Source organism: Orycteropus afer, unplaced genomic scaffold (assembly GCF_000298275.1).
Source record: "Orycteropus afer afer isolate SDZICR_OR568_19922 unplaced genomic scaffold, OryAfe1.0 scaffold00581, whole genome shotgun sequence".
Taxonomy (NCBI): Eukaryota; Metazoa; Chordata; class Mammalia; order Tubulidentata; family Orycteropodidae; genus Orycteropus; species Orycteropus afer.
This window is the reverse complement of record NW_006922168.1, coordinates 1,531,219-1,557,818: the sequence shown is the minus strand read 5'-3', so window position 1 is coordinate 1,557,818 and position 26,600 is coordinate 1,531,219. Positions and strand designations below refer to the sequence as shown.

The 26,600-nt window shown below is 45.1% G+C and overlaps 1 protein-coding gene across 1 annotated transcript in view; it reads left to right on the top strand.

The window, feature by feature from the left end:
* The first annotated feature begins 400 nt into the window (after positions 1–400).
* Positions 401–26,600, top strand: part of TFB1M (transcription factor B1, mitochondrial) — a 57,735-nt gene continuing 31,535 nt past the window's right edge. Inside the window, exons 1-4 of the mRNA XM_007956201.2 lie at positions 401–533; positions 3,942–4,093; positions 16,753–16,861; positions 18,381–18,532. Coding sequence (XP_007954392.1) covers positions 401–533; positions 3,942–4,093; positions 16,753–16,861; positions 18,381–18,532 — 546 coding nt within the window. The remainder of the gene's footprint in view (positions 534–3,941; positions 4,094–16,752; positions 16,862–18,380; positions 18,533–26,600) is intronic.

The following is a 26,600-nucleotide window of genomic DNA, read 5'->3' as shown; positions in this document are numbered from 1 at the left end:
CCCCCACGCTCCTCAGGCGGAAACCACCACGATCCCATCCTGCAGAACGCTTAAGGGGACATGGCACATGTGCCCAGAGTACGCCCGGATTTCCTGTCCGCGCCAATCACTTCCGTCGGGGCAAAGCCGGCCAATGGCGTGGACGTGGAGGCGGGCCTATGTGTTTCCAGGCTCCTCTCCACCCGTTGTTTTCTGAGAGGCGGGGGAAATCCGGCCAATGGCTTGGAGGCGGAGGCGGGCCGATGTGCTTCCAGGCTCCTCTCCACCCACTGTTTTCTGAGAGGCGGGGGAAAGCCGGCCAATGGCGTGGAGGCGGAGGCGGGCCGATGTGCTTCCCGGCTCCTCTCCACCCGCTGTTTTCTGAGAGGCGGGGGTAGGCCTGGCAGCGGGTGCGGGCCCCATGGCTGCTGCAGGGAAACTCAGCACCTATCGTCTCCCACCGTTGCCCACGATTCGAGAAATCATTAAGTTATTCAGACTACGAGCATTGAAGCAGCTGTCCCAGAACTTTCTCCTGGACTTGAGACTGACAGGTGGCTGGCTGTTTCGTGCTCCCGGCTGTCTCCTTGGGCCGAGGGCAGGGGGCTCACGCGGAGCCTGCGGGCGGGTGGCCGGGGTCTGGCACCGGGTGTGCAGCGGGCTTTCGATCGTGCCCTTGTACCACTTTCTGCTGAAACATCTCTCGAGTCCCACCCCAGGAGGCGCGTGCAATTCGTTGTTTGCCACCAAGATCCCCGTATAGGGGCGCGTGGCAGTGGGTTTTGGGCGCAGTGGTTGCAGACCCTGCGCAAACACCCGGGAGGCGGAGTTCACTCACCGCGGAGGGAGTCGTGGACACTTAGATCTCGGCGTGTTAACACCGGTGTTACTGCACGTGTTGACTGTTTGCAATTCATACAGTTTAAAGTTAGCCCACTGCTGTCCAGTTGATGACGATTCAGTGACCTTAGAGAACAGCGTTGCCCCTTAGGGCTTTCAAGGCAGTAAGTCTTCATGGAAGCTGGTGGGTTCGAACTGCTGACCGTCTAAGAGTTAAGATTACAGAGTCTGGGTGCTATCGTCCACTCTTCCTGTGGGTGAAGAGAGATTGGGAGGTTCATCTGAGATGAGCAGCTCAGGCTGGGGCAGAGCTGAAACCTCCATGATTCCATAGTGCGCCCTTTGCATTCATTTGTATCTCAGTGGGTCTGTCTCTCCTGCCCACTGCCCTAGTTCCCCTTTGTAAAAATGGAGACTATGAACTTTACTCCGTAATACCTGGGCTTGGTACAGCATTGCTGCCGAGGGCTGTCGACCAGAGTCGGACCCCCTCCTCTACTCTCTAGGTTACTTTGCACAGTCCAACAACTGACAAGGAGATAAGTTCAGAGGCATTCATGGGGTGGGGGGTAGTTCTTGTGATGATTGAGAGAATGTATATTAAGTACAAATAGGTGGTCAGTTAATTCTAATTGCCTCCCAGCACCCATAAAACTATTTTTGACGGTTGAGAGACTATTTTTGCCTGTAAGTCTACAAAGGTAGGTTATTGATAACAAGCAAAAATGGGACTGAACAGTAAGTACCCAGTGAACACTGCCAGTGGTGCTGGTGGTTGTCAGTGGCTAAGTTCCCACTAGGCTAAGAGGTCCAGTTGAGTGGATTTTAATATCTCAGTCAAGAAGACTAGCTCTAGCTTGTGTTGTTGTTGTTATGTGCTGTTGAGTCGGACCGACTCATAGCAACCCCTCCTTGGGTTTCTGAGGCAGTATCACTATGGAAGTAGATTGCCCCATCTTCCTTCCGAGGAGTGGCTGGTGGGTTTGAACCACCAGCCTTCTGGTTAGCAGTCAAGTGCCTTAGGCACTATGCTACCAGAGCTCCTAGCTTGTAGTATGTTTTTTTTTTTCTCCAGAATTGATATTAGTTGCAATGATTCATCAATACACTGCTTTTATAGGATTTCTTCAGGTGTGCTAACTTTAGTTGATGAACTTAAAAATCATTTCCATATTAACATGCACGTTTGCAAAGCTTTAAAAAACCTCCACTGCAAAATGTAACTTTTGCCTGAGAATGACCAAGAATCCCAGTGTCTCTGATCTGGCAGCTTGTTGCTGTCACCGTACTGACTGACAGTTAGATGTCTGAAGGTGAGATACAGAGGCGGCCAGAACTTACTGCTTTGGGAATTTCAACTAGCAGCCTTGAAGGTTCTTGTAAAACCAGTCTGAATGACTGAAATACTCAGTGTTCCATGACTACAGAAAAACAGCTCTTGCTTCTTCCTAGGAGTTACTTGGTTTGGTGACAGAACCATGTTAGCTAAATGTCACCTAAGGAATTTTGTGATAATCCTTTTTTTGCTAAGGGACTGTACAGTTCAGCAATGAATGTGGTAGAATGTCGAATGGTCACTGCATGTTCTTTTAGGTTTAGAGTTACATAACACATTTTACACAAATAACTTGCACATTGTATGTTTTCACATACCACACAACTCTGTATGTTATTTTCATAAACATGCTATACCATTATTATTTATTTTTTTTTTTACATGTTGCCAACTTCAATTTCAGTTTCTTTTTCTGCCAGCTGGATTTAATGTTAAGTCTTCGTCTTGGTTTGCTTCCAGCGGACCCTCACCAGCCTCCCATTGAGTTTCTAAGGCAGCCCCTCCCCCGGCAGGCTTCCTTTTCTGCTCTGCGAGCCACCTTCTCTAGTACAGGAAGAAATTGCTTGTTTGCTCCAGTACCAGCATTTGTCAGGGTGGCTGGCCTCAACCTGGGAGATGCCAGTGTCTACACCCCAGGCTGGAGAGGCTGCGAAGGTAGGCGAGGCCAGTGCATGCAGCCATGCTCATACCGTTCTGCTGTCCAGCTGGCTGGCCGCCGCACTCTCCCAGTTGAATCGCCTGTCCATGGAGACGCCATGGGGGGAGCATGAGAGCTGCAGGTGCAGAGGTCGCTCATCCTTCACTTGGATGAGACGAGTCCGACTGGTCACCCAGAAGCCCTGCAGAGCTGTAGTAGTGCAGGGCTATACCTGCACCGTCCTGCCACCTGGCTGCATGTAGGGCTGGTACCGTGGGGCCCAGGTGCACTTGGGCAGCCCTGTGCACAGCCCTCCATGTGCGTCCTGCCACCTGGCTGCATGTAGGGCTGGTACCGTGGGGCCCAGGTGCACTTGGGCAGCCCTGTGCACAGCCCTCCATGTGCGTCCTGCCACCTGGCTGCATGTAGGGCTGGTACCGTGGGGCCCAGATGCGCTTGGGCAGCCCTGTGCACAGCCCTCCACGTGCGTCCTGACACCTGGCTGCATGTAGGGCCGGTACCGTGGGGCCCAGATGCGCTTGGGCAGCCCTGTGCACAGCCCTCCACGTGCGTCCTGCCACCTGGCTGCATGTAGGGCCAGTACCGTGGGGCCCAGGTGCACTTGGGCACAGCCCTCCACGTGACTCTTCGGCCCATCTCCAGCACCCTACCTGGACGCACATTAGCTGCAAGGACTCCATTGCTCTGAGACCCAGCTGCAGACTTCCCCAGAGCAAATGCACAGTTTCAGCCATTTATTTTCCAATTACCAGTGGATCCAACACGATCCATGACTTCTCTTATTATACAGATTTGATTGGAATTGACAATTTTAGGCTTGAATAGGGCCAAAATTTGCTTCTGGAAACGTCACAAGACATGCGCATTGTGTGTATGGATGTGCTATGCTGGAACTATTTTTTCATAATTTCATAATTTCCACCTATTATATGCACGTGTACATGTTGTTTACAAGGGTGTGCTATTTGTGAAAAAAATATGGCAGTTGCATAAATACTGTATGTTAAGAATTGCTTGGTTGCATAGTGGCCAGTAAGAATTTTTATAGGTTATTTTTCTTTTTAAATTCCATACATTGCAGTTTTCTAAGAAGTTCAATGTAACTAAAGGATGCTTTCTTTTCTCTAGATAAAATAGTAAGGAAAGCTGGCAATCTGACAAACGCGTATGTTTATGAAGTGGGCCCTGGGCCGGGGGGCATCACAAGGTCTATTCTCAACGCCAATGTTGCCGAGCTCCTGGTTGTTGAAAAGGACACGCGATTCATTCCTGGGTTACAGGTGAGAAGCTTAAAATGTCTTTTTTCAGGAAGCAAAACCTCAATTTAAATGAACTTCACAGTGTCCAAGAATTGTGTAGGTCACGTCTCAAACTCCCCAGACCCCGTCTGAGTGACTTTGATTCTGTAGTTCATCAGGGTCTAGGATCCGCATTTCTGACTCCCCCAGGTGATTGTGATGCAGGTGCTTGTTGAGCACAATTGAAATACACCTGCTGTACACACTGATGCTAAGAAACTCATTGTTCTATGGGATTATATGTTTTGTGTTATTTACTGATACCTATACATGTTATGAGGAGATCTGGTAGCATAGTGCCTAAGGCACTTGACTGCTAAGCAGAAGGGTGGCGGTTCAAACCCACCAGCCACTCCTCGGAAGGAAGATGGGGCAGTCTACTTCCATAGTGATACTGCCTTGGAAACCTAAGGAGGGGTTGCTATGAGTCAGGTCAGACTCCACAGCACATAACAACAACAACAACGTACATGTCATGGAGCTCTGGTGGCGCAGTGGATAAGGCATTTGGCTGCTAACCAGAAGGTCAGTGGTTCAGACCCACCAGCTGCTCTGTGGAAGGAAGATGGGGCAGTCTGCTTCCATAAAGATACGCAGCCTCAGAAACCCAGTGGGAATCACTAGGAGGTGGAATCGACTTAATGGTGGTGGGTGTTTTTTTTTGGTTTATATATGGTATGTCCCATTCCTTAAAAAACCAAGTTAAATAATTTCCTGAATAAGAATCGGTACAAGGCTGGTTTCTAGGTGGCAGAGTTCAAATACAGTAAAATCTGTAAAAGCCAAAACCTGTGTAAGACAGAAACCTGTCAGAGAAGGAAAACACAAATATTGTCCATTGAAACAAGTGATAGAAAAGTGGTAAGACTACATCCTGTCAGAGGTGGAAAACTTGTGAGACCTAGAAACAAGGCAGAGCCATCGAATTGCGTTTGGGTCCTCACCACTTTCACTGTTGATCTCCACTGTCCAGGGTCCCCATTCTCCCCGACACCAACTGTTCCCCCACTCACGTACTTTCTCTGCTGAGTTCGATAATTTGCTGTAGTGTCACCCAGAACTCAGACTGTATATAATGGTTGTGTAGTTTATTAGGATAAAGCACCCAACTCAGAAGTAACAGGTTACGTACAAGCAGCAATGACACTCGGGCCCCATGGAGAGGTACTCAGGTGAGGTTTGGAAAGGTCCCCAAAGTGGCAGGAACGTCCTGGAAAGGTCCCCAAAGTGGCAGGAACGTCCTTCCCCGGCAAGCTCTTGTGTGGGATCCTCTCCCTCAGGAAGCCTCCTGGAACCCGTGGTTTTGGGCTTTTGTCAGCACATCCCCACACTCCCTGGTTACCAGGTGGACTCACATCCCAGCTCCTATGCATTCACACAAACCCTCGGCCGTGGCTACCACAGCTCAGGTCCTCAGAGTAACTCACAGAGACCAGGACAAAGGCAGTGCTTAAAGTGAGGTAACTCAGCCCCACATCAAAATGGCCAAGGATGACTCAGTTCTTGGTGTAACTTTTAAGAACTTCCACAGTGGCAGAAAGAAGACCATAGGGTAGCCTTCATCGAAAGACACTAATTGTGAGGCTTAGGTGTTTTCTTAAGTATAACTTTGTTAAGCTCACGTCGTTTCATTTACTTACTTACTTTATCATTGCTTTTGAGAAGGCACACGGCAAAGCATGCTTCTACCCGTGCAGTTCACTGAGGTGGAGTCCGTTCACCAAGGTGTGCAGCCATTCCCCCTCCTCTCTGAGGTGTTCCTCCACCGTCAACATAACTCACTACCCCTGACAGTTCTTACCTAATCTTTGGAGTTGCTTTTGTCAGTTTGATCCCATACAGATAGTTCCAACACTCGAGGCAGACATTTTTTACTAGTTAGGCTAAACTACTGTTTGGTTTTAAAAAGGCTTTAGGGGTTATTTTTGGTTTAAGATTTAAAAATTAGAGCAATAGTTTCAGAGGTTCATCCATCATTTCAGAGGTTCAGAGTTGGAATCGACTCAGTGACAACTGGGTTTTTTTGATCTGTCATCTACCTGCCTGTCTAAATACGGTAGCTGATTAGATGTGTCATTGAATAGTGAAAGTGAGTAATTGTGTATCAGTTGGCGCCTGCTTGGCTCCAAAGAGTGTGGAGTCTTTGAAAATTTGGAATTCTGTTCTGTGTTCTACCCCTTTTGATAGGATTCTTTTGTGGAATCTTTGATTCACATGGCAGAGGTGGCTGTGGGCATGGGGGCACTTAGCTGCACATTCCATAGCCTCCTATTCCTGACTCTTCTCCCTCTGTTGCTGCAGCAAACAGAAACCACTGGTGCCTTGGATGACCCCTTGCAAGCTTTTCAGACCCCAGACACTGTGTAATGAACTAGAAGGTGAAACAGAAGCACTATATACAGTATTAGGCACATTGACCAGGATGTCCCATGAAACCATGACCCTAAGCCTCCAGACCGAAGAACCAAAGCCTAAGAGGTGTTTGATTGTACATAAAGGCTTCAAAAAAAAAACTACCATCGAATCAATTCCGACTCATAGCAACCCCCATTGAGTTTCCAAGGCCGTAGTCTTTATGGAAGCAGACTGCCCAATCTGTCTTCTGCAGAGTAGCTGATGAGTTCGAACTGCCAACTTTCTGGTTAGCAGGCAAATGCCTTGACCACTATACCATCGGAACTCCTACATAAAGGCTTAGACATTCTTACAAGAGGCTTTTTAAAGGGAAGGAATGAAGTTGAACCACTGTATGCTAGATTTGTGATGAAGTTTGAGTGGAGTGATACATGGGCTTTAAAACATCGGGTACTGTTATGTGGGGAAAACTTGCTGTGTTTCAAGTGGAGAAGAAAAGAGAGAGAATTCAGAGCTGCCTTTCAAAGGGTGGCGGTGGACGGCATGGTAAGCATGTCTTGAACTTCTCTAAGAAAGGACTGAAATGAACAGGTGTGAATTGAGGGAGAATGATGTAGATTTAAAACTGTAAAGAGGCACTTAGGCAGTTGTTGCTGTCAGGTGTCGAGTTGGTTCCGACTTACAGCGACCCTGCGTGCAACAGAAAAACACACAGCCCAGTCCTGCTATGTATGATTTCAAAATAAAGAGGAACTTCCATTTTTTACCACGTGGCTAACAGTTGAACAGATTATATCAGGGAGCTTGTAAAGGGAATGCTTCCTGGGGGGCACATTGCACTTAATGACTTACAGGCCTCTGGTAGGCGCTCCTGTAATAGTCAAACTTGAGCCCTTCGTCCTGGGCCAGATGAGGAGCAGTTTGTTGGCTGAGTACAACAGAATCAGAAAATCGTTCACACGGCGAGATTGTCTTCATGCTCCAAGAGAGATTGGATTTAAAGTTAGTACATTGTAATACTTACCTGTGTATGTGTTAGTGCTACAATGTTTAATTTCTATTAGAACCAAGTGAATTTGTCTGAAAATCTAGAACGTGTACACATACATGATTTTTTCAAAAAACCTAGTGAATTTTTTTCCCTAGTTATTTTGTTATATCCAGGTTTTATGCTTTAAAAATACGTATTAATTTAGTTTTGCCAGGCTTTACTGACAGAATGGTTTCAGATCGCTGGCTGTGTTTTATGATTGTTACATGTATGGATTCCATGACCAAATGTGGAATTTAATAGTGATTTTTGCCTTGTGCTGCTATTTTATTTTAAGAACTCAGGTGGTGCAAACAGTTAAGTGCTCAACTACTAGTTGAAAGGCTGGCAGTTCAAACTCACCTTAGAAGACAGCCCTGGCCATCTGCTTCTGAAGCATCAGCCATTGAAAGTCCCGTGGAGCAGTTCTGACCTGGTGCACGTCGGGGCACCATGAGTTGGAATCGACTCAGTGACAACTGGGTTTTTTTGATTTGTCATCTACCTGCCGGTCTAAATACGGTAGCTGATTAGATGTGTCATTGAATAGTGAAAGTGAGTAATTGTGTATCATTTATTAAAAAGTTTTATGCCTTTTTTCCCCCTTAATGTGAAGTTTAATTTCAAGGTAAATTATGCTGCAGGAAATGTATATTTGACTTCTCATCTGTGTCAGTAGAAGAAGCAAAATTAATTCTTTGTCTCTTATGTGCGTAAAGGGATTTGCCTTGAAAAGAAATGTTAGGTACTAAAATATCAAATAGGCTTCTTTCCAGTAAAGAATGTTTCAATATGTAAAACCACTCTCTTTTAGAGGCACTGAGTTAATCATAAAACTGAATAAGGCAGAAAGAAGAGTGACCTGTTTTAAGGATTGCATTTTAGTGATTTCTAAGCTATTTTAAAGCAATTGTTAATAATTTATAAAACGTCTTTCAGCTGAAGGCATGTTACCTGTGGCTCTTAGAGTGTCGTGGGGCAGCTTAGGGGAAAGACCAGCTGGTGATCATGCGTGGGTTTCCCTGTCAGCAGGCTATAAAGATAAGAAAACATGGCTGGGACACATGACTGTGCTACAGTATGGATATGAACTTCAGCATTAGACTGCCTGGGTTTGACTTCAGGCCTTGCCGTTCACTCCAGTGTGTCCTTGGGCAGGTCACTGTCTGTTTGCCGGTAGAAGATTACACGAATGCCTCACAGTGAGCACGCGATAAATCGCAGCTATCAATAATGAATTGAGTGATGAGTTGTCTCTGTGCCTTGAGCACTTCCGGTGATAAAGAATCGATCAGGAGACTAATCTAGGAAGAGGCAAGGGGGAAGGGACTGCTCTCCCTGTGGTGCACCAGAAAGTTCCCGTGACACGAGGGGTCACCGTGTGTCACGTCAGCAGCACTAGGTCTGGCCTTGGTGGCAGCCTTGGTGCTCTGCCTGACTCGGCAGTCACTGCACAGCCACTTCTCACCATGGTGTGGCATTCGCCCGTGAGTGGTATTTCTAGGATTTTGTTTTTAAATTTCTGCTGGGGTGTTGCTCTTCTGTTGTATGGGTCGGGAGGGTTCTCTGTGCCTTAGAAGGGAGTTAGGAGATTTCCTGCCAGCTCGAGCTTGAAGCCTTGGAAGGTCCTTCCCTCTATTTCTGAATTGAAGACATCTCCATAAGTGATCTGTTTCCTCCAGATTCTTCTTCATTTTTCTTTTTTAAGTTTTATATTTTAATAACAATGCAAATATGTATGGAGAGCTTCCTATAATAAGTACTCTGTTTTACAGTTTATGGAGGTATGGTTGATTTTCAGTGAGTGTACATACTGAAAGTGTACAGTTTTCTGAGTTTTGACGTAATGTATAACTGGATGAGATCACAATCAAGGTAATGAACGACCATTACCCTCAAGATTTCTCACGTCTCTCTGTAATCTCCCTAAACCCTTTCTGTCCACATCCAAGCCGTGATCTGCTTTCTATCACTCTATCCAAATGTTTGCCTGATGTCTTTTGCTCAAAATAATTTTGAGATTCCTCTATACTGAGGCATTTATCAATAGTTTACTTCCTTTTATTACAGTATGTGACTGTATGGATATACCAAATGTGTAAATCCATCTGCTGTTTGCTGGACACTGGATTGTTTCTAGCTTTTAGCTCTTACACTTGAAGCTATTACGAAAATTCTTGTGCAAATCTTTGTGTAGATGTATACTTTGGTCTCTCCTAGTGGTGGAAAAGCTGGGTCTTACGGTAGGTGTATATTTAACTTTTTATGAAACTGCCACATTGTCTTACAGTGTGCTGTACCGTGTTACATTGCCACCAGTTGTACATGAGAGTTGCACTGTTCCATATGCTTCTTCACACTTTAATTTAGCGATTTTAGGAAGTGTGTAAGGAGCCCTGGTGGTGCAGTGGTGAACTGTTTGGCTGTTAACCAGAAGGTCAGTGGTTTGAACCCACACCACCTACTCTGCAAGAGAACAATGTGCTTGTCTGTTTTCATAAGATTATTGTTACTGTCATTGTTGTTAGTGGCAGCTCTGACTCATAGCAGCCCTACGTACAGCAGAACGAGACACTGTCCAGTCCTGCACCAACCTCAAGTATTTGCTGTGTGTGAGCCCATCATTGCATTCACTGTGTCAGTCCATTTCATTGAGGGTCATCCCCTTTTTCGCTGACCCTCTACTTTACCAAGCATGATATACCCTTCTCCAGGGAGTGGTCCCTCTACAACATGATCAAAGTGTGTGAGACGAAGTCTGGCCATCCTCTCCTCTGAGGAGCATTCTGGCTGCACTTCTTCCAGGACAGATTTGTTCGTTCTTCTGGCACTTCATGGTATTTTCAGTATTCTTTGCCAACACCGTAATTCAACTACATCAGTTCTTCATTGGTCTTTCTTATTCATTGTCCATCTCACATGCATATGAGTCTATTACTGAAAATACCGTGGCTTGGGGCAGGTGCACCATAGTCTTCAAAGTGACATCTTTGCTCCTAACACTTTAAAGAGGTCTTTTGCAACAGATTTTCCCAGTGCAGTACAACATTTGATTTCTGGACTGCTGCTTCCATGGGTGCTAATTGTGGATCCAAGTAAAATTAAATCCCTTAATCTTTTTTCCATTTATCCTGATGCTGCCTATTGGTCCAGTTGTGAGGATTTATGTTTTCTTTATGTTGAGGTATAATCCATACTGAACACTGTAGTCTTTGATGTTCATCAGTAAGTACTTCAAATCCTCTTCACTTTCAGGAAGCAAAGTTGTGCCATCTGCATATTGCAGATTGTCAGTGAGTCTTCCTCTACTTCTGATGCTGCATTCTTCCAATAGTAAGAGATATATAATTCATTATGGCAGTGAGCTGTCAATCACTAGGGTTAGTCATTCTCATGATTTACATACTTTTTTTTCCTGGTGTGGTTTTTATTTATCCTTTTATAGACTTATTTACTGAATGTCATTTGTTGTTGTTGTTGTTGTTGTTATGTGCCGTTGAGTCGGACCCAACTCATAGTGACCCCTCCTTGGGTTTCCAAGGCACTATCACTATGGAAGTAGATTGCCCCATCTTCCTTCCGAGGAGTGGCTGGTGGGTTTGAACCGCCAGCCTTCTGGTTAGCAGTCAAGTGCCTTAGGCACTACGCTACCAGAGCCCCCCGAATGTCATTTAAGCTAGCTAAAATCTCTTTTTTGAAGGATCTAGGATTGAAAACTGAAATAAAAATGGTAGGGCAATTACAATGTATGTAAAAATACTGATCTGGCTCTAGTCAGGTGCCCGCATCCATGGTCAAGTGTACCTTGAGCACATTATGGACTAATACCTCCAGGACTTTGAAATTTAATAAATGCACCAGTGTTACTCTTAAAGGACTATGACAGTGATCTTTGCCATTCTGCAGATAGCATTGTGGTGATGAAAACATTTCTCTATTCCTGGTGGATTCTTTGTGTATCTTTCCTGGAATATGAGTTTAGGTGTTTTAAAAACCCTTTGCTGTTGAGTTGGTTCTGATTAATGACAAGATGTTCTAAAAGCTATTTATTGGCTGCAGTCACAGTATCAGTTTAGTTTGAATGGCACTTATTTATTTATTTCATAGTTGCTTCAAGGGCTTCGTATAAAGCTGTGAAAGGGTAAGGTCAAACTACAGAGTTGTGGAGGAAGAGTGTGGTGCAGTGCGTGACTTGGTGTGCCTTTTCTACCATAGTCTTTTTAACCTCTGCCAGATTACTGTGGAAGCAAATTGCCCAACCTTCCTTCTGAAGACTGGCTGGTGGGGTTGAACCACCAGCCTTCTGGTTAGCAGTCAGATGCCTTAGACATTGTGTTACCAGAGCTCTTAGATTACTGGATGGGACCATGCAAATACTGTGTGTGGAACTCTGATGTTGGGATTGGTTAGTTTTGTCACTATGCCAGGCTTAAAAATGAGCCCTCCTTGTGGCAGAAAGGGGAATGTCACTGCCATCAAGAGAGCTGGAGGTGAAGTGGAGCATGTCCTTGGGCCCTAGATCCCTGCACTGGACCTCCTTGGCATAGATGCCTGGCAGAGAGAGAGACACCCCAGCAGAGAGATGGTGACGGTGGAACCAAGAGCAGAGACAGAGTGGCAGGCTTACCTGGCCCACAGAGCAAGAAAGCTGAGAGCCTTTGGGCAGGACGCTTGTTGGCAGAGTGCGGTGCATGTGCGTGTACCTATTGGCAGAGTTAAAAGAGCTTTGTACCACTTGCCTGAGAAGGGCAGAGGCCAGGCCCAGAGGCCAAGGGCCGAGGAGGCGAGCCTGAGGGCATAGCAGAGGGGAGACTGTCCTGATTGAAGAATTGTTTTCTTGAGTGTGTTCCTGAACCTGAATTGTAGCCTATTACTTCCTTAATGAAACCCGAAATTGTGAGTATTGTCTATGAGTTCTTGTGTGCACTGCAATGAATTATTGAACCCAGCATAGAAGTAATGAGTGTCGTGGGAGGGGTGGTTGGTGTCAGAATTGGTAAAAGGCTGGAGGGTGGCTGCGTGCATGTCTGGCTTCATAGGAATAAGCCTTGGGCTGTTGCTGGTGATTCTCTTTCCCCCTCATGAGATTAGAGGAGGTCAGAGGATGCCACCTCCAGGTCGTTATGGCAAAGAGATATGGGCCTTTAAATGGATGGGCAGGACTTGGCTGGTCATTGACTAAGACTTACACCTGAAGGGAATTCACAAAACATATCTTAAAAGTTCAACTTTAAACCAGGAAAAGGAAGGTAAACCTATCATGTCAGTTTTTTAGTATGCTGTTATGTCTCTCGGGTTGGGAAAAATTAATGTTTTAAGCATGGTTGAGTTATCAGAGCATATAAATGAATGCCAAAGAGCCAAATTTACATTGTTTTGCTGGGTTTTGTTTTAGTCCTAATTAGTAATTACTTAATTACTTGCTATATATTGACATTGTGAAACATGAGCTTTTAGTTCTGCCTCTTTGTTTTTGGTATGCTAATTTGTCTTGTTTTAATTATGTAAAGCATAATTATAGAAAAAATTCCAGAGTTCTCTATTGACAGTAAATGCACTCATTAAATACGCTTTTTATACACTTAGGGCCTGTCCCATAGAGAGCTCTCTTTTTTTAAAATTTTTAATATATTGAAGTTATTATGTTTTTAAGATTCATTGTCTGGAACTCATCAGATTAAGTTTTAACAAATCATGGTAATATACAATAATCTTTAGAACATTAATATCAGAGGGTGGGAATTATTTTTGCTATATTACCATGTCTAAACATATCAAACTAAATGATTCCTAAACTTAGTGTTTAGCCTTTTTTCAATATAAGCATTTCAGCTATGTATAGTTCTGTCTGATTTATTACAAGTTTCCTAACCCTGCAGATTTCAGGAGCCAGATATCTCACAGGCTAGCAGAGGATGTTTGCAGCTTCACAGAAAGAAGACCATTTGGTCATTCTCTCATTCATTTACTTACCAAGTATGTATTATTCACCTACTGTGTGCTAGCGTACTGCCTAAGGCACTTGACTGGTAACCAGAAGGCTGGCGGTTCAAACCCACCAGCCACTCCTCAGAAGGAAGATTGACCAATCTACTTCCATAGTGATACTGCCTCAGAAACCCAAGGAGGGGTCGCTATGAGTTGGGTCCAACTGGACAGCCTAGAACAACAACAACAACAGTGTGCCAGGTGAAGGAGCTTTGGTGTCACAGTGCCTAAGGCATTTGGCTGCTAACCAGAAGGTTGGTGGTTCAAACCCACTAGCCACTCTGTAGAAGCCAGACTAATCTACTTCTGTGAGGATTTACTGCCTCAGAAACCTGAAGGAGGTCGCTATGAGTCGGAATTGACACGATAGCAGTGAGTTTGTGTGTGTGTGTGTGTATGTGTGTGTTTTTTAATGTGCTAGGTGAGGAACCCTCTTGGTACAGTGGTCAGGTACTTGGTTGCTAACCAAACGGTCAGCAGCAGCTTTTTAAACCCACCAGCCCCTCCGTGGGAGAAAGAGGTGGCAGTCTGTTTCTGTAAAGATCAAAGGCTTGGAAACCCTGTAAATGACCCAGTTCTGTTCCATCCTGTAGCGTTGCTATGAGTCAGAATCAACTCAGTGGCAGTGAGTTTGGTTTTTTTGGTTTGGTGGGAACACAAACAAGTTAAGCTCTCAACTGCTAACCAAGAGGTTTGGTGGTTCAGGTCCACTGAGCGGCACCTTGGAAGAAAGGCCTGTTGATCCATTTCTGAAAAGACACTGACTTGGAAACTCTTTGGAGTGCAGTTCTGCCTGCACACGGGGGCCTGCTTTGAGTCAGACCTGCTTGACCGCATCTGGTGCTTAATCTATGCGCGTATACCTAAACATTCCTTTTTCTATTAAAAAAATTACCAAGACAAAAACCAAAAGAACAGACCACAAAGAGAACAGAATAGCTTTTGGTGCTAGGTAGATCATAGCAGGAGAGCTAGGTAGCTAAGGAACAGCTGGGGCCTGTGTTGTTTGGGCGGGTAACCTGTGTATATAAGGCTGCAATGCAGGGAGGTGTAAGTGCTATGAAGCATGCACAAGATGCCCTCTTGACACAACGGCAGGACCAGTCAGCAGGCTGTGTCCTTGGCCCAGTGTCTTCTCTCTGGCTTCTGGATGTGGCTTTCCTTCTTCCTGTCAGCTGCCTGAGTGAGGCCAGGGGGGAGTGTTAGCTAAACCCACTGCCATCAAGTCAATTCCAACTCATCGTGACCCGCATTGGGTTTCTGAGGCTGTAAATCTTTACAGAAGTAGATCGCCCTGTCTTCTTTCCACGGAATGGCTGGTGGGTTTGAAGCGCCAACCCTCTGGTTAGCAGTCAGATGCCTTAGGCACTGCGCCACCAGAGCTCCTTGGGGAGGGTGTTAGGAGAAGACAGTCAGCTGCAGTTGAGCCGGAGGCGGAACTCAGGAGTTCTCAGGGCAGAAGCTCCCTCAGCACCTATTGGCCACACCTGTACATAGCTGAGGGCGAGTTGCAGAATGTCAGGGACTGTGTTGGAGCCCCCTGAGCTGAGAGGTAATGCAGGGAGAAGGTGATCTACATTAGCAATGATGGCCACTCTTTCTTAACTTTTTGTTGTGACTTGGGTGAAAGTTTACAGAGCAAATTGCTTTTCTATCCAACAATTCCTCCACGTTTTGTTTGGTGAGACTGATTGTAATCCCCACAACATGCAGCCCTCCTCCCACTTCCCCCATGTCTGCTGTTTCCATTCGTTCTTCTTCCCTGTCCTTCCTGTCTTCAGAGCTTCGTCCCTGGGCTGATGCTGCCATTTTGATCTCCTGTGGCTGACCGTTTGAGGCATGCACACCTCCCTGGCTGCCATTTCGATCTCCCATGGTTGACTGTTCTAAGGCGTGCACACCTCCCTGGGGGTGGTGAACCCCCCACAGGCCTATCATTTGGCTGAAAGATGAGCCGGGGAGTGAGTTCAGTTCCAGGCTTGAAGCTTGTCTAAGACTGACGTTCACTCAGGACAGTAATTGGACTCATACTTGTGGCTCAGCTTTCAGCCAAACAATAGGTCTACAAGCTGATCAACTACACCAGGAAGATGCACTCCTTACAGTGGTCAGCCACGGAGATCAGAAGGGCAGCATTTGCCCTGGCAGAAAGGTAGGGAGGCAGAGATGCATAGGTAAGAAGGCACGGGAGGAATTGGGAGGAGAGCTCTTACATTGTGCAGAACACCATCAGTGTCAAATAACATCAGTGTCAAATAACAAGATGTAGTTGAACTGTTGCATGTAAAATGACTCTGCTTTGTGAAACTGCACCCAAATCACAGTAAAAGGTTTAAAAAAATGATATTCATTCTCAGTGATTATATCTGTCCCCCTCCACTGTTAGCGCCTAAGGCATTTGACTGCTAACCAGAAGATTGGCAGTTCAAACCCATCAGCTGCTTCACGGAAGGAAGGTTGGGCAAACTACTTCCGTAAAGATTTACTGCCTTGGAAACCCACCGGGGGGTCGCTGTGGGTTGGAATTGACTCACAGGAAGTGAGTTTGGTTTTTATGTGGTATGTTGTTGTTGTTGTTATGTGCCGTCGAGTCGGCCCCGACTCATAGCGACCCCTCCTTGGGTTTCCGAGGCAGTATCACTACGGAAGTAGGATTGCCCAACCTTCCTTCCGAGGAGTGGCTGGTGGGTTTGAACCGCCAGCCTTCTGGTTAGCAGTCAAGTGCTTTACTCCTGATTAAATCTCAGTATTTCATTATCATGTCTTTCATCTCTAAATACTTATCTTCATAATAATGGGGAGGAAGTTTGAAGAGAGCTGTTACATTGTGGGGAATTGCAGTCAATGTCATGAAGCAAAATATGTATGAACTACTGCATGGAAAATGAATTTGCTCTGTAAACTTTGACCCAAATCACCATAAAAATTAAAAAAAAAAACAAAACAAACTTATCTTCATAGGTCAGAGTTGAGTATATGCTGGAATGTATGCAGAAATGCAAACTATTCCAAGATCAGAGTTACATTAACACATTATTTGTGAAATTACAAGCCATGGTTGCCCTCGGTTTCTATCCCCAGACCTTCACAGGGTTTACAGTGACATGGCACTCTTGTCTACCACAGGGGGCCTGCTGGGATATCCATTCATTGACAGTCTGCCCTTTTAGATGGATCTGATGAATGGAGCACAGGTGTGAGGTGGGACATTTAGCTTCCTGATTCTCCAAGGTGTCTGAGCTCATCTTACTGATCTTTCTTGAACTAGATGCTTTCTGATGCAGCACCTGGAAAACTGAGAATTGTCCATGGAGATGTTTTGACATTTAATATAGAAAAGACTTTTCCAGAAAGTCTTAAAAGACAGTGGGAGGATGGTAAGTGCCTACACAGTGGCTTTTCAATTTCCTTTTGTAATTGGTGGGATTAAGTATTTATGTAAAAGTTTTTCTGAGTAGAATTAAATAGGAAATGTGCATGGTAATTTTTTTTGTTTTTCTACTTTCTTCCAAGTATGAACTCTAGTGATTTTTTTCTTCATTCAGATGTATTTGCTTAGCATTTCAAATGTTTCGGGTTCTGTGCAAGTAAATTATTCTCTGACACCCATAAGTGATAGGGGAGACTGTGAAGTATTGTGAAGTATTGCTTTTTCCAATGGTGAGAAGTGTCTTCATAAACCAAGCCACACCCAGCCTGAAAACCTTTCTTTCCACTGTCTCTCACCCTCAGTGGCCAGTCAAGGCACTCTTCCTTCATGGACAGTGTTGATGGGGGACCCGTTAGTGGCAGCCCTTTGGGATACAGGCATGCAGCGAGTCTGTCTCTTGCCTGTGAAAAGTTCTCAGAACCAATAGAGGCAACATGTGATGGCCTCTCATCTGGCTGCCAGCACATCTCTCGCCCCCCCAGCCAGGCTCCTTCAGAGCGGTCTGCACCCGCTGCCCCCATCTGCAGGCACACCCTTTTCTCCTCAGCAGTCTGCACCAGCCACGCCTCCAGCACCATGACCTGCTCAGGGTGTGTCACCATCACCAACTGGGGTTCTCATAGCCCTTCTGACTGTTGGCCACTCTTCCTCAAGATCCCTCTGCTCTTGTCTTCCCTGGCCCCAGGCCCTCCTCTTTTCCTTTCACGTCGTTGTGAGCTTTTTCTGACTGATCATGGCTGCTGGTTATCTGCCTCCACCTCTTACCTGTTGTCGTTTCTCATAGCTTCCTTTTCGGGCACCTTCTCTTCTCTGGCTGCACGTTTGCCTGGACTACTACCCCAGTCCTGTGCGTCCCTTTGCCACCTGTACACTGCTGGCAAGGAGCCCTGGTGACACAACATCTTAGCACTTTCTGCTAACCAGAGGTTGGCAGTTCAAACCCACCCGGTGGCTCCGTGGGAGAAAGACCTAGTGATGTGCTTAAGATTATTGCCAGGAAAACCCTATGGGCAGTTCTCTGTCACGTGGGGTCCCTGTGAGTCAGAATTGACTTGACTTTACACAACAACAGCAACATACTGCTGGAACTCACATCTTTACAGCAAGACTACACCCCTTCCTGAGCATCAGACCCTTGGGCACACTTTACACTCATCACGTCCAAATCAAATCTCTTTTTTTCAAACCAACCCCTTTTCATAAATTTTTCCTAAGCCAGAAATCTGAGGACTTTCACTGAGTGGCTGAACACTAGTTAGGTAGACTATTTTTTCTTAATAATTCAGGCCTGATGGTGAGAAGACATTGCTTTTGAAGAAAGAATGGACTAAAAAATACACTGCCACATCTTTTTATATGTTTTTGTTTGATGCTGTTACTCTCCAGTGTGATTTTAGTCTTAACTGAAATTGTATTCAGAATGTGTTGGTGAAACCACTTGCTCTGGTTTTCCCCTTGGCATACAGATCCACCAAACATCCATATTATTGGAAACCTGCCTTTCAGCGTGTCAACTCCACTGATCATCAAGTGGCTTGAGAACGTCTCCCATCGAGATGGGCCCTTTGTTTACGGCAGAACCCAGATGACTTTGACTTTTCAGAAGGAAGTGGCAGAGGTAAGCTTTAACAGTTTTTCTGGCTATTTTGTCATATGATTAAATTCTAAAGCAAAAACGCACTGTGTTTTTTATCTCAGACTGTGGTTTCTAAGTTAATACTTCATTACACACACAGACCAACCCACCAGGTACTCAGCCGTGAAGTACACATGCAGTGACGATGACAGGTCACTGCCCTGAGCTCTGCAGGGACAACGTGAATGAAGGGCTGTCAGCCCAGAAGGCCGGGCAGTGAATAGAGGGAAGCCCCTGCCACAGAAGGGACTGGAGAAGATGAAAAGTGGGTGCTGCTGTGGATGTCTGTTGTTATGTGCTTTGAGTCAGTTCTGGCTCGTAGTGACCCCGTGTGCAACAGAACAGAACCCTGCCCGGGCCTGCACCGTCCTCCTGATCAGTGCTGTGCTTGAGCCCATCATTGCAGCCGCTGCGTCAGTCTGTCTCATCGAGGGGCTTCCTCTTTTTCGCTGACCCTCTTCTTTACCAAGCATGATGTCTTTCTCTAGAGACTGGTCCCTCCTGACAACATGACCCAAGTATGAGGGACAAAGTCTCGCCATCTTGTGTCTAAGGAGCACTTTGGCTTTACTTCTTCAGGTTTGTTCGTTCCTCTGGCAGTCCATAGTGTTTTTTGTGTTCTTCGCCAACACCATAATTCAGATGCATCAGCTCTTCTTCAGTCTTCCTTAGTCACTGGCCAGCTTTTGCTTGCATATGAGGCAATTGCAGATACCATGGCTTGGGTCAGGTACACCTTAGTCCTCAAAGTGACATCTTTGCCCTTTAACACTTTAAAGAGGTCTGTGTGATGCTGGCAATACAGTAATAAAAATAAATTGAGCCTGGAAGTGAACTCACCCCTGGGGCTCAACTTTCACCCAAACAGTAGACAGGGGTCTGAGGTGAACAGTAACACCAGTGAGGTATATACTCCTTCGAACCATCAATCATTCAAGACCAAAATGGCAGCATTTGCGTGAGAACAAAGTTCAGAAGGCAGAAAGGGCTAGGAAAGGAGGACAAATGGAAACAGAAAATACTAGGAGGAGTGGAATGAGTGGTCTCATGTTGTAGGAATGGCAGTCAGTGGCATGAGATAAAATGTGGATGAGTTGTTGGATGGAAAACTGACTTGCTCTGTCAACCTTTACCCAAATCATAATAAAAAGTTAAGTAAATAAGCACTGAAATGTGATATGTTAAAATTGATACTTTGCAGTAATATGATAGTTAAGGAATGTGATAATCCATTTGGAGAAGAAAGGAGCTGGGCCTCATGATTCAGTATTTAGATTTCCATGTACTCCCCCACCCCAGCCAGGCCTGCTGTGCTTGGTGTCCCCATGGTAGGAGTTCTGGTTCACTCTAGGAAGCAAACCTTTTTAGTTGGGCAGGGACAGATTTAGAGCTGTGGAAGTTTAAAGAGGGGATCTGTAGACTATATATACTAAAAAGAAGAAAGTTTTATTATGGCATAAAAGAATATGTAGTGTAAAGCCTGTGTGCCTCCCTGGATGGCTGCGGTGTAGTAAATTACCTGGTATGGCTTTTCTAGCCATAAGTCTTTGTAAACTCTGTGGTGGAATTTGCTGTGATGGACTGAGGAGCTCCTGATTGTAAAAGTTATCTACCTGGGTTATTTTTGTTGAGAGAGTGGCACAAAGCAATGTTCTGGGAAGTTCGCGCTTTCTCTCAGGTACTTAGAAGTCAGATGTTATGATTGGTTAGTTTGGCCACTCTGTCAGGCTCAAAAGGAGGCCTCCTAGAGACAGAAGTCTCTGACTGCTGGCTGAGAAAGACATGTTGCTGAGAGAAACGCACTCCTGAGAGACATGTGCTCCTGAGAGATACACGCTCCTGAGAGACATGCGCTGCTGGGAAGGAGATGCAAGAGACATACATTGCTGAGAGAGATACTGAAAGACATACACTGCTAGGAGAGAGACTGTGAGAGACAGACTGTTGGCTGAGAGACGGCAGGCTGAGAGAGACTAAGCATTGTTTCTGAACTTAAATTGTAACCTGGTGCTTCCCTATTAAACCCCATAATCTGTGAGTTCTGTGTGGCCACTGCAGCAAATTATCGAACCCAGCAGAAAGGTGGTGGGTGCTGCAGGAGGAACGGTTGGTGTCAGGGTTGATGAAAGGGCTGGAGGGAGGCAGCATGTCTGGCCTCACAGGAATAGGCCTTGGGCTGTTGATGGTGATTCTGTCTTCCTCTTGTGCAGTTAGAGTAGGTCAGAAGATATGGCCTCCCTGCCCCTTTGGCAGTCGCCCAAACAATTAAACACACAGCTACTAACCCAAAGGTTAGCAGTTCACGTCCACCCAGAAGCATTTTAGAAGACGGTCACACCATCTGCCTCTGAAAGCCACAGCCATGAAAACCCTGTGGAGCTCAGTGCATCTCTGCAACACACAGGGCTGTCATGAATTGCAGTCAGTTCTGAGGCACCTGACTTGGTTTAATGTATATGCATATAACCTTATGAAAAGAACACAGGTGAACACCCAGGTGAAGAGTAAAATCACCAGTATCTGACACCCCTTATAGTCTTGCTATGATTGCATCTCCTATTCACCCCTGATGAGTATGTAATCAGTACTGTGAATTTTGGATTTACTATTCCCTTGTACAAGTTGCTCTGAAGGTGCAGTGCTTGTGGTATTTGACCGCTAACCAGAAGGCTGGCAGTTCATACCCATAGCCACTCCTTGGAAGGAAGATGGGACCATCTGCTTCCATAAAGAGTTACCACCTTGGAAACCAAATGGGGGTCGCTTTGAGTTGGAATCAACTAGAGGGCAGTGGGGTTCCCTTGTATGGTTTTATCTCATGGATTCATAGCTATATAATTACTGGGCCCATTTGATCTTTATACAGACAGATTCAGACAGTACGGATTCTTTTTATCCTGAACATTATTGAGAGATTTGCTCATGTCGCTCATAGCTGTAGTCTGTTTATTTACACTGCTGGGTACTACCTGTCGTCTGAATATGTCACACTCTATCGTCCATTCTCCCATTGGGCACCCTGAGCCATTTTCAGCTTTTTGTCATTATGACCAGCACTCCTGTGAACATTGTTTTGGCTCTGTCAGCTGGGGCACAAGGCAGGATTTCTCTTCTGGCACACACCCAGCAGTGGGAACGCAGTGACCAGTGTGCATGTTGGCACCCCGCTGGCTGATGCTAACTTGTTTTCTGAAGTCCTCGGCATTTATAGCCATTGCATCAGCAGCATATGTGAGCTGATCGTATTCCACATTCCTGCAAATACTGCTGTCACTGGGGTGGCACATTTTTGTTAATGTGGGAATAGTGGTAGATCAGTGTGGTTTTATTTGGCTTTCACTGATTTTTAATGAAGTTGAACATCATGTTAGGTTTATTGGCCTTTCAGTGACCCCTTTTGTGAAATGCTTGATGCTGGCCCTGCGTTCTATCATGTTGCTGCTCTTTTTCTCACTGGTTTACATACTCTGAGTCTTTTACTGAACACGTTGCAGATTTCTTCCTGTACTTTGACATGGTATCTTGGTCTTTCTACAGTGTCTTTGGAGAGCAGGTTGCTTAAGGTTATGGTTTTGCTTTTTTGTGTATTGGTGAGGAAATCCGTCCATGTCTGGAGGTCATGAAGAGTTCTGTGTTACCTTCCAGAAGCCTTACTATTTGCTTTTCTTTCCTTCTCCCTCCTCCCTTCTTTTCAGTACTCTGCCCCACAGATCCTGGCTGCCTCAGTCTCCTGGACAGAGCCCTGGTGGTGTAATGGTTAAGCACTGGCCGCTAACCAAAAGGTCAGCAGTTTGAACCAACCAAGTGGTTCCTCCAGAGAAGAGACCTTGTGATCTGCTCCTGTAGAGATTACAGCCTAGGAAACCCTCAGGGGCAGTTCTGCTCTGCCACACAAGGTGGCCATGAGTCAGAATTCCTTCAGTGCAGTTCAACTTCTTCCTTCAGTATCATTTGTTCTTGATCATATGCCACCTCCTGAAATGGATGAACATCGACCAATTCTTTTTGGTACAGTGACTCTGTGTATTCCTTCCATCTTCTTTTGGTGTTTCCTGCATCATTCAATATATTGCCCTTAGTAGCATAGTGCCTAAGGCACTTGACTGCTAACCAGAAGGCTGGCGGTTCAAACCCACCAGCCACTCCTCGGAAGGAAGGTTGGGCATTCCTACTTCCGTAGTGATACTGCCTCGGAAACCCAAGGAGGGGTCGCTATGAGTCGGGGCTGACTCGATGGCAAATAACAACAACAACAACAAGAATCTTTCAGTATTGCAACTCGAGGCTTAAATTTTTTCTTCAGTTCTTTCAGCTTGAGAAATGCCAAGAGTGTTCTTCCCTTTTGGTTTTTAACTCCAGGTCTTGGCACATTTCATTATAATAATTGACTTTGTCTTGTGGAGCTGCCCTTTGAAATCTTCTGTTCAGCTCTTCTATGTGATCATTTCTTCCATTTGCTTTAGCTATATGCTCCATTGAAGGTCATATTTCAGAGTCTCTTCTGACATCTGTTTTGGTCTTTTCTTCCTTTCCTGTCTTTTTAATGACCTTTTGCTTTCTTTGTGGATGATGTTCTTGATGTCATGCCACAATTCCTCTGGTGTGCAGTCATTGGTGTTCAGTACCTGAAATCTGTTCTTTAGGTGGTCTCTAAATTCAGGAGGGATATAATCAAGGTCATATTTTGCCTCTCGTGGACTTCTTTTAATTGTCTTCAACTTGAACTTGAACTTGCATATGAGCAGTTGATGGTCTGTTCCACAGTCAGCTCCTGGCCTTGTTTGGGCTGGAGATATTGAGCTTCTCCATCGCCTCTTGCCGCAGATGTAGTCAGTCTGATTCCTGTGTACTCCATCTGGCAAAGTCCACATCTATAGTCACCATTTCTGTTGTTGAAAAAAGGTATTCACAATGAATAAGTCACTGGTTTTGTAAAATTCTGTTATGTGATCTCCAGCATTTTTTCTATCACCAAGGCCTTATTTTCCAATCACTGGTGATTCTTTGTTGTTTCCAACGTTTGCATTCCAATCACCAGTGATAATCAGCACATCTGGATTGCATGTTCGGTCAATTTCAGACCGCAGAAGTTGGTAAAAAATTTCGATTTCCTCATCTTCGGCTTTGATGTTTGGTGCGTAAATTTTAATAATAGTATTCACTGGTCTTCCTTGTAGGCGTATGGATATTGTCCTATCATTGATAGCATTTTACTTCAGGACAGATCTTGATACATTTCTTTGTGATGAGAATCCTATGCCATTCCTCTTCAATTTGTCATTCCCAGCGTAGTAGACCATATAGTTATCTGATTCAAAATGGCCAGAAGCAGTCCATTTCAGCTCACTAATGCTTAGAATATCGATATTTATGCATTCCGTTTAATTTTTGACAACTTACAATTTTCCTAGATTTATATTTTGTACATTCCACGTTTTGATTATTAATGGATGTTTACAGCTGTTTCTTAGCATTTTGAGACATGCTACATCAGCAAATGGAGGTCCCGAAACCTTTACTCTGACCACATCATTAAGGTCACCTCTACTCTGAGGGGGCAGCTCTTCCCCAGTCATATTTTAAGTGTCTTCTGGCCTGAGGGGCTTATCTTCTGGCACTATATTGGATACTGTTTCAGGGCTATTCATAAAATTTTCCAGTAATATATCAGACAGTGTTTCACTGCTGTTCACAAGGTTTTCACTGGCCAATTCTTTGAGAAATGAATGGCCTCTTCCTTCTTCCAAGTCTGCCTTAGTCTGGAAGCTCCGCTGAAACCTGTCCACCAGGGGTGATGCTGCTGGCATTTGAAACACCGGTGGCATAGCCTCCAGCCTCACAGCAACACGCAAGCCACCATGATACAACAAACCAACAGACAGATTTTTTCCTTAGTTGTTCCAAACCACTCCACTCACTTCCCAGCCTCACCCAGCTGCTCCAACACCTGTCTGCGCTGTGTGCCCGGCTTGCTTACCCAGCCTGCCCTGGGCGCTCCAAACACATGCCTGCCCCGTATGTCTGGTTCGCAGGACTATGGCTGGAAGGGCCATATTAAGCAATTCACAGCACTGCATTCCTTTTTAGAGCCATGGTTCCTAAGGAAACAGTTGGCTATGGCTGAGTACCTTTTTGATTGTTACAGCTGGGGAATGCTCTAAACATTCCTCAAAGCCCGGGACAGCCCCTGACCCCCAGCAAGGATTTTCTAGCATTACCCAGCCCGGAGTGTCAGTGGTGCCAAGGTGGGGAAATTCAGCTTAGAATATTTGGACATAAAATCGGCTTTTTTTCAGTAACCTTGGAATTTCCCTCCATAGAAATGTAAAGCTCTGTTCTTTTTATTTTTATTGAGAACTGCTACAGTGATACCACCTTGTCCCCCAGGGCTCTTGTCATTTCCTGTTCAAGCCCTTGTTCATTGTGTCACCTTGGTTTGAATTGGGCCCATGCTAACAGTTTTCTTTGTTGCTTTCTCAACCTTTGCATGTGTTGGGATTTTCTCTGTAGCTGACATGATTATTATGGTATTTCTCTTCTTACATAACCTAGTCAAGATGCAAAAGACTCTGTATTCTCATTCCTTTTGGGGAGAAGCCCAAAGAACAGAGGCCTAAGAGGTGGCTCAGAATGTCAGTCGTGGTTAATCATAGTGTTGATTCAACTGCAGCTTATGTAATTATTTTTTCTTAACAAAATAGAAAGTGTGTTTTAGTTCAATTTTAGCCTGAGTATTCAGAGTTTATACTGAGCATGTGATTTCTCGAGTTGGTTAGCTGTCTGGGTAATGCTAGCCCTCTGGCTGATGTTCACATTGTGCAAGTGGAAGTTCAATGGGAGAACACATAACGGTGCTTTCTCATAGACCCCGTTAGCTCTTGCCATACAGATAGTCCCCAACTGATGATGTGCTCGAGTTATGACAAACTGTACTTAGACTGGCCGGTGTGTTTTTTTTTTACATGTGTATTTTATCATTAGTAATATGTACTTCATGTAATGTTAAAATATATCTGTAAGTTCATATGTAATGTTTCCATCTCCAAAGACAAATAAAGATAAGACTACAAAGATACTGCCAAAAAAAGGCAATAATAATGAAAACTTTTTAAAAAAGTAAGGTATTCAACTTACGTCAGAATTGACTGTATATAGCTGTCAGAACAGAGCCCCATCGTTAAGTCAGGACGGCTTGTATTTGTAATACTGTGTTTTGTCTGCAGAAAGCATTTTTTTTTTAAGGGCTGTTTTCCTTGGCTTTGTGAGTTAGGAAATGGAATGAAGTAAATGAGCTTGGTCCTCCTTCCTTTTCCCTCAGACTGCAGGATGTAGTGGGAGAGTGCAGCCCCCACCCATTACAGGACACACAGGCAGTGTAAAGTTCCAGCTCGCAAAACAGGATCAAAGTGTGCAGTGTAAAGGAGACCTTGGCAAGTAATCCCCTCTCACCTCATTTAATAGATGAGGAAACTGAGGTTCATGGGGCTGGAATGTCTCCTAAGAGGTCGTATAGCTGGTTAAAGGGGAAGCTGAATGGAACATGGGTCAACGTGTGTTCTGCACAAGTCGTAATGCTCAAGGTCTCATTGCTGCTGGACTGTGGTCTTTGCCTTGTGGGTCCAGCAGCAGCCGCTTTTATCTCCTGCCATCTCCAGGGACCCTGCTGTTTGTGGGCTGCATCCCTAGCAGCGAGGGGCTGCTTTGCCGTTTGCTATGCGATTGTCTCTGGTCCTTGACTTTGCTGCTTGTCAGGTGCAGTCTAATCTTTCTGCTTGCGCTTAAAGTTATTTTAGTTGAATAAGGAAAAAGAAATAGCACTGTCCTTGAGAATTCTGTGGCTCTTCGTTTTTCTCTCACTCAGTTAGGATGCTTTTAAAAGCTCTACAGTCAGAGGTTTCCTTTTACCAAAAAATCAACTGGTTTGGTTTCCTGACTTTTTGCTTTTTGAATCATGTAGGTTGTGATGGGTTTTGAATTTTCATAGCTTTACCAATAATATACCTATCAGAGAAAAAGCAGTGCCTGTTGCAAGTTTTAAAAGATTTCGGGT